General features: G+C 35.0%; 1 protein-coding gene across 1 annotated transcript; it reads right to left on the bottom strand.

Annotated features, from left to right (window-relative positions):
- Positions 1 to 230: 230 nt before the first annotated feature.
- LOC148790044 (uncharacterized protein At1g24485-like) lies at positions 231 to 7,139 on the bottom strand. The gene is made up of 3 exons (XM_088893848.1): positions 7,064 to 7,139; positions 6,411 to 6,943; positions 231 to 566 (listed from the first exon to the last, which is right to left on the bottom strand). Exons 1-3 carry the CDS (start codon positions 7,137 to 7,139, stop codon positions 231 to 233), a joined length of 945 nt encoding a protein of 314 aa, XP_088749974.1.
- Positions 7,140 to 7,386: the final 247 nt, after the last annotated feature.

Here is a 7,386-nt window from a genome sequence, read left to right as displayed (position 1 = left end):
TTTTAAAATAGTATAGATATAGATATAGATAGTTGAATAAAGTCAGGCTCAGCAGGTTTACCGTTTATTCCATCTGCTAGCGCGTGGCCAATTTGAAAGAGCTCCATTGCATTGACAGTTGGCGGGAGAGAGCCAGCTGAGCGGACAGACGGAAAGACATTTTTCTGTCTTGAAAAGGTAGATCGTGGTCTGTTTGGATTTCGTCACGAGATGAATTTTTAATAGAGTGGTCAAAGTCCACTGCAGTTAGTTCCGTAAGGTGGGGTTATTAATTTAGAGATTCTTGTCCCATTGAACACAATGTTGAAACTTCGCTTATCCGACGAATTGAGATGCTCTAATTCTGACAAGTAAAATACGGCGTAGTAGTTGATGATATCGTCATGGTCATTGTATACTGTTTTTGGAAGCACTGACTTAATACCACCAGACAAATTCGAACTTTTAATTGCTGTCTGTAACACAGATTCCGGAGGTCTATTTGAGAGGTTTGCAACTGTAACTTCGTGGTCGCTCGTAATATCAACTAGACCATTTCTTTCTGTAACTGCCGTCCAAACGCGATCCTATTTATCATCTGGGTGCCTATTCAAAAATTTAATAGGTTGAAATCAACAGCTTTGAATGAAGATGAAAGAAACTCAGAACCCTTTGTTATTTTCTAAAATTAGACTTGTGACGTCGTAACAATCAGGTTTTCAGGAAGAGTTTTCATTGGTCAAAGTTGTGGAGACACCGGAAGAGCTTTTACTTTGACCAATTAAAGCACCTCGTAAATTTTAAATTTTGATAAAAATCGCCCTGATTATTCACCTCTTTTATGATTCCATATCAATAAAATAAAATGGCCTGAAATATTTTTGCTTTTTCAAAATAAGCCCAAACATCTTCTTCCCTTAGAAGATATTTTTGTGAAAATTTTAACACTAAATACTCTTGCCACTAATTGACAAAATATGCTTCTATGCGGTTTGGGTTTCATCCTCATGTACCATATACACCTAATCATACTATAATCAAAGCAAAAGATCTTATTCAACGGCTTAAACTTTTCAAAAAAAAAAAAAAACGGCTTAAAAGAAAAAAGAAAAAAAAAAAAACTTACTCATATGGGTGATCAAGAGTAAAAAGTCGATATTAACCAAAATGAGGAGAGAATTAGGTTTTTTTTTTTTCTTTTTTTCTTTTTGCATTATGGCTAGCTTTTCAAAATAAATAATATATAATTGCAATTGCATGGGCTTTTTGAATTTATTAAAATGTTTGAAAGTCATGTGTTGGCATTTAGTTTGTTCATATCACATGATCCAACAGAGTGTGAAGTTTGTGCCTAGCAAACGGTGTTGTTAATGGGGCAGAATCTGGTCAGTTCCTTACCTGAAAAAGTGTGAAGTTTACTCTGGCGTATTTTTGGATTAAAACCATGGTTTTAAAAAATGATCAAGAAATGGAATCATTCTGGTCATCAGTTTTTGGGTTAATGGTTTGACTGTTTGGTTCAAATGGATGGTTTGTTATGATAATAAAAATAAAAAAATAAAAAATAAAAAATGGTTAAAAATTATTGAATGAATCGACGGTTCAATTGCCTAAATCAATGGATCATTAATCAATTTAACGGTTTTTAGCCAAAAACTGAATTTGGGATAAAACGGAACCCATTGCCCGAACGATTTCCAGGCCGAATGGTCCAACCATCCCAATCAACGACACTTCAAAAACCATAACTAAAACTATATAAATCACAAATAGGATTAGCTAAATCTAACAAACAAAACAAAAAACAAATAAAGATTAGCTAAACGCTAGACAGCAAGCTGTATAACCAATGATAAGACTTTACACTAGTTTTAAAATACATGGGATTCACAATCATTCAACCATTAGTGTGGCACTGTGGCCCCATGTATTTTATTATTGCGTGAGTCTAATCATTAGTTCCACAGCCTGTTGATCAGCTAAAGCCTAAAACGTTCACCTAATCTGAATTCCATGACTAATAAAGAATTGCATATATGGTTTTGGATAAAGTAAAACCGATTACAAATCGATAATAACCGGGACTGATAATCAAGAATCGGAAATGACCCGACTGTATAAATCCTGAAACCAGAACTGGCATAATCGGTTCAATCAATTGGGGTCTATTAGGTTAGGTGGGGCTGAACTATTGAATGCCCTACTTAGGCTACACTATAATTGGGACCAAGGATCTGGCATGATAAGATCCAATTATAATTACCCACTATACTTTTAACCTGTAATTTGACAATATAGATAGATGGATTGAGTCAGGGTGTCAATAGATCGGTTGCAGATTGGACTCCATCCAAACCAAATTGATTTGGACGGATTAGACGGATTAACAAAGCATATTGAATTGGACCAGTCTAGACTTAAAGGGCTGAAGTATTTATTTGGTTGGATGGACCTAGTCCATTCGTAATAAATTTATATTGGTTTGGATTGGATTGAGCTAATATCTGATTCATTTGGAGCTTCTTGAAATCAAACTAAAATGGACTTTTTGTATTTTTTTAGGGTTCTGTCTTTTGATGGTTAGATCTTCCACGCGCCAAATGGAAATAAATCGAAAATTGATCTTCCTAGTTTATAAACAGCCAAAAGACCACACGGAAAGATGTACCAAACACAGCCTTAATAAATTGACCCTCTGATAAAGCTAGTTTTAGTAGCTTCAACAAGGTGGCCCAGTCAACAAGTTCAATCAAAGCTGAAGGTCCTTCCAAACAGATTCTAAGGCTTCCAAGTTATTTACTACAAGCCACAACTTTGTTGGATTGTGACAGAAGCGGTAAAATGAAATAAACGCCTTATGTTTTACTGGGTTTACTAGCATAGATCACAGTTCCCGGGTTACAATAGATCCAAGAAATAACAGTGTTCGGTTAAAAATGAGCATTGCTTGCCATTCTCATATTTTTGGGTGATGTGCTAGAGCATCCCCTACGCCCTTATAGTTTTACAGATTTATTTAAACATACTTTATAGTTTGCATTCTACTAAAACACCCCTTATAGTTTACAACCTATTTACTTAATCAACTTTTTGCTAAGAATTATTTGTTTTGCCATCTGAAAATAGTAATATGATCACCTAAATTAAGGCCCTATCCATTTTTTGGTAAGGTATTTATCTGGTTAAATGCACTTACCTGGGTAAGTGTTTCCCAGGAAAGACTTACTTAGGTAAGTGCATTTACCCATGTTTTTTTTTATTTTCCGGGTAAATAAGGCAATGACCATTTTAGCCATAAAAATTCAATATTAAAAGGGGCATTTCTTTCCCATCAAGTATTAGCAAATTTCCCTCAGATGGGAAAGTTATTAACCCACCTAGGAGATGGGTATCACTTACCTGGGTAAGTGGTCACCAGGAAAATAAACTCTCCCTAGTCTCTATATAAATCTGAAAAAAGAACATGGGCTTCTTGGTCAATGGGAACCAGAATCCCAGTGACCAACTTTTCTCCTTTTCAAAATCCAAAAAAAGAAGACCTCTTAAGCAGAAAATGTTTAAGGGCATGGACCCATGGTTGTTTATTTCAAAAGTACTTGTAAACTAAGTGGAAAATGTTCAAGGGTGTGGATCTATGGTTGTTTATTCCCGAAGCACCCATAAGACTTTTTTGTATAGAAAACAAAATTGACCAAATAGAGAAAAATAATGGTTGTCCGTGTTTTACTAGAGGCAAAAATGGTATTTTTGTTTTTGGTCTTTTGATTAAATTTATTTGAATGGATGTTAGTGTAAAACTGTCATTTTACAGTTTCATCTAATAGAAAGTTGATTAAGTAAGTTGATTGCAAACTATAGGAGATGCTTTAATAAAACACAAACTATAAGGTGGGGTTTAATAAATTTATGAAACTATAGGGACCCTTAACTAAAAACCCTTCCAATTGTACCGTGGAGCTAAGATTTGTCGGGATGGACTAAACAGTAAAAACCCCTTTTTTTAATGTTGAGATGGGAATGGCAACAGGGCTTGGAGCGGGGACTATATTAGGCATACCATATCCAATGCCAACTTTGAAATAAGTCCACATTCCCAACCCTTATTGGTGATTAAACCTAGAGTTTCTACCCACTTTTCCTACTAAGGCAATTCAGGGAGGATAGAATGTGGGTAGAAACTAGTGGGCAGAAAATCTAGTTTGGCTTATTACTGGTCACAGATCTAAACCCCTAAATTTTTTAATTAAAAGTTCTTTTTTTTAACTGTGATTAAGCCAAAAGAAAAATTCACTCCCCAATTTAGAGGTGTCAATTGGACGGGCTTGGTCCAACCGGATCCAGTCTAATGTGAGTCTACTTATAAATGGATTGGACCCAATTCAGTCCAAATCCAATCCAATCCATTAAAATGTAAATGGATTGGATTGGATCCAACCCAAACCGAATGAAATATCAAAAATTATATAAAAACACTTAGGGCTGTTCACGGGTCGGGTTGGGTCGGTTTATTGAGGTTTTTCCAACCGACCCGACCTGGTTGGGTTACTTGAGATGGAAACCGAAACCGACCCAGTGTTAAGCAAAACCGACTTCGTCGGTTTGAGTCGGGTTGGGTCGGTTTCAGCTCTAAGTTCATCCATGCCCCCCATGGGCCATGGCCCATGTGCCTGTGTGGTGCAAGTTTGGGTTGTCAGTTTGAGAATTTATTCTCGCTAGAAGTAAAGATGGAAAAAAGAAGACAAATTGATAAATGATAAGCATCTGGGATTAGAGATTAGTTTCACCATGAAAACTGAAAAGGTTAGGTTGTAATTAGGAATTAGGATAGAGACAACTTAGTTAAGTAGGAACTAAGTCGGTTTGGTGTGTGAAAACCGAAACCAACCCGAACCATCGGTTTATGAATTTGTACGACCCGAAACTGACCGGTGCTGATGAAAACCCGACCGACTCAGGTTGGGTCGGTCCGGGTTGGTCGGTTTGGTTGGGTTGGGCCTTCTTATGAACAACACTAAAAACACTTTTAGCATTGAAAAAACACTTTTATAAAAGTACTTTAATAAAAATGCTTTTACAAAAGCACTTTATTGAAAATACTTCAGAAAAGTGCTTTTTGTAAAAATACTTATTTAAAAGTGCTTCGAAAAAGTACTTCCATAGACTTTTATAAAAATACTTTTGTAGAAGTGCTTTTGTAAATAAAAGTACTTTTGTGGAAGTGTTTTTTATAAAAGTGCTTTCATAAACGTACTTTTGTAAAAGTGCCTTCGTAAAAGTGCTTTTATAAAAGTACTTCTATAAAATTTCTTCCGTAAATTTTTTTTTGTAAGTGATTTCATAAAAGTGCTTTCGTGTAAAAGTATTTTTATAGAAGTGCTTTCGTAAAAGTACTTTTGTAAAAGTGCTTTTATAAAAGTATTTTTATAAGTCATAAAATTACTTTTGTAAATGTACTTTTGTAAAAGTGCTTTCGTAAAAGTACTTTTATAAGTGCCTTCATAAAAGTACTTTGGTAAAAGTGTTTTTATTAAAGTGGTTTTGTAAAAGTGCTTTTATAAAACTTCTGTAAAAGTGTTTTCATAAAAGTATTTTGTAAAAATGCTTTTGTAAGTGATTTCATAAAAGTGCTTTCGTGTAAAAGTATTTTTATAGAAGTGCTTTCATAAAAATACTTTTGTAAAAGTGCTTTTATAAAAGTATTTTTATAAAAGTGCTTTTGTAAAAATACTTTTCATAAAATTACTTTTATTAAAGTATTTTTATAAAAATGTTTTCGTAAAAATGATTTTGTAAATGTACTTTTGTAAAAGTGCTTTCGTAAAAGTACTTTTATAAAAGTGCCTTCGTAAAAGTACTTTGGTAAAAGTATTTTGATTAAAGTGCTTTTGTAAAAGTACTTTTATAAAACTACTGTAGTAAAAGTGTTTTCATAAAAGTATTTTGTAAAAATGCTTTTGTAAAAGTATTTTTATAAAAATGATTTCATAAAAATACTTTTCATAAAATTACTTTTATAAAGTGCTTTTATAAAAATGTTTTTGTAAAAATGCTTTAGTAAAAGTGATTTTATGATGTTTTCAATTTTGATTGATTTTAAATTGGACAAAAGTTTGGCCTCATGATGGGATTATTGGAAATTTGGTTTAGGTCTAATTTAAACCAATAAAAATATATTAGATTGGCCTAATCTAATAATGACTGTCCAAATCCGATTTAATATGGTTTGGATTGGATTAGATCCAAACCAAAACGATCGGTTGATACCCTGTGGACAATCTCCACTCCCGATACATGTATAATCCCATGGGTCAAGAAGGCCAACTACCGGGCGGAGGGTGAAAATTGTCATCATCATGGTCTCATGAGACAATTTGCAAAAAGTAAATGAAAGAATTTGAAAGATATCTCTGACTTTGCTTAGCATACCTTACGTTCTTATCGCCGCCATAGTTTCTTCTCCTTAATGTGAACAATGGATGATTCCGATCAACTCCGCTATACATGCCATCATCCAAGCTTATGACTTGTATTGCAGAAATAAACGGTGGCCGATGAGGATCTGTCTGAGCAAGGCATACACTTATGGCATCGAACTTGGTGTGGTATATCACTTGGTGATCAAATGGCTTTCCTCCGCAAGTGTCCACGGTCACCCAGTGGTTGCCGTTGAACTGAAGATCAAAAGCTGATTTACATGATAAATCCGTCGTGGAATTCCCAGAGTAAAAATGTGTACGGAGAAGAACATGCTCTCCCTTCCCCACGTCTATGGAGTAGCAATTCTTCTGTCCGGTGGGGACTACTCTCCGAGTTGTGAATGGAGGAAAAGCTGCTGTATTATCTGAAGTTGTAACATTTTGTCTTTCACCGCTTTTAATATAGCGAGCATCTCCTACCCATGTGATATTGTTTTCATCGGTGAAAGAATCCGAGTCCAACGAGCCACAATTTATGTTCGGAAATACTGCATAATCGCACAAGCATAGAAAACAAATGAAACACGGACGAGCAAGGAATGGTTACTATAGTCGACAATCACACAAGATAAGAAACATTAGATCGATCCTGAGAAACGATAACTTACCAGCAGCCAATGTGGGCATGTATAGGACCGAAAGGCCGGAAAGTATTAGCAGGACAAGAACAAGAACACTTGTCATAGTGGTCTCTCTGCACATACACACACAACTACACAAGAGGCGTGGTCTTGTCATCCATGTGGATAGTACCATTTCCTCTTTTATAGAAGAGCCAAACTCAAATCCTTTCCTAAAAGAAATGGTCCTAATCAAGTGGGTGATAATTCAACGCCTCCGGTGTTAACTGTTTAAACTTATAGGGAAAATTCTGATCAGTACTGTTTAAACTTATAGGGAAAATATAACAATCCAGTTGTACTCATTAAGT

Source organism: Nelumbo nucifera, chromosome 8 (assembly GCF_055504915.1).
Source record: "Nelumbo nucifera cultivar China Antique chromosome 8, China Antique-T2T, whole genome shotgun sequence".
NCBI classification, from domain to species: domain Eukaryota; kingdom Viridiplantae; phylum Streptophyta; class Magnoliopsida; order Proteales; family Nelumbonaceae; genus Nelumbo; species Nelumbo nucifera.
Note: the sequence above shows the minus strand (reverse complement) of the source record. Positions and strands in the feature narration are given on the sequence as shown.

Coding starts and splice junctions, on each gene's coding strand:
- LOC148790044 (XM_088893848.1), bottom strand. CDS start 7,139: ATGACAAGTGTTCTTGTTCTTGTCCTGCTAATACTTTCCGGCCTTTCG. Junction 6,944..7,063: donor CATGCCCACATTGGCTGCTG/GTAAGTTATCGT, acceptor GCGATTATGCAG/TATTTCCGAACATAAATTGT. Junction 567..6,410: donor ACTATGGCGGCGATAAGAAC/GTAAGGTATGCT, acceptor GATGATAAATAG/GATCGCGTTTGGACGGCAGT.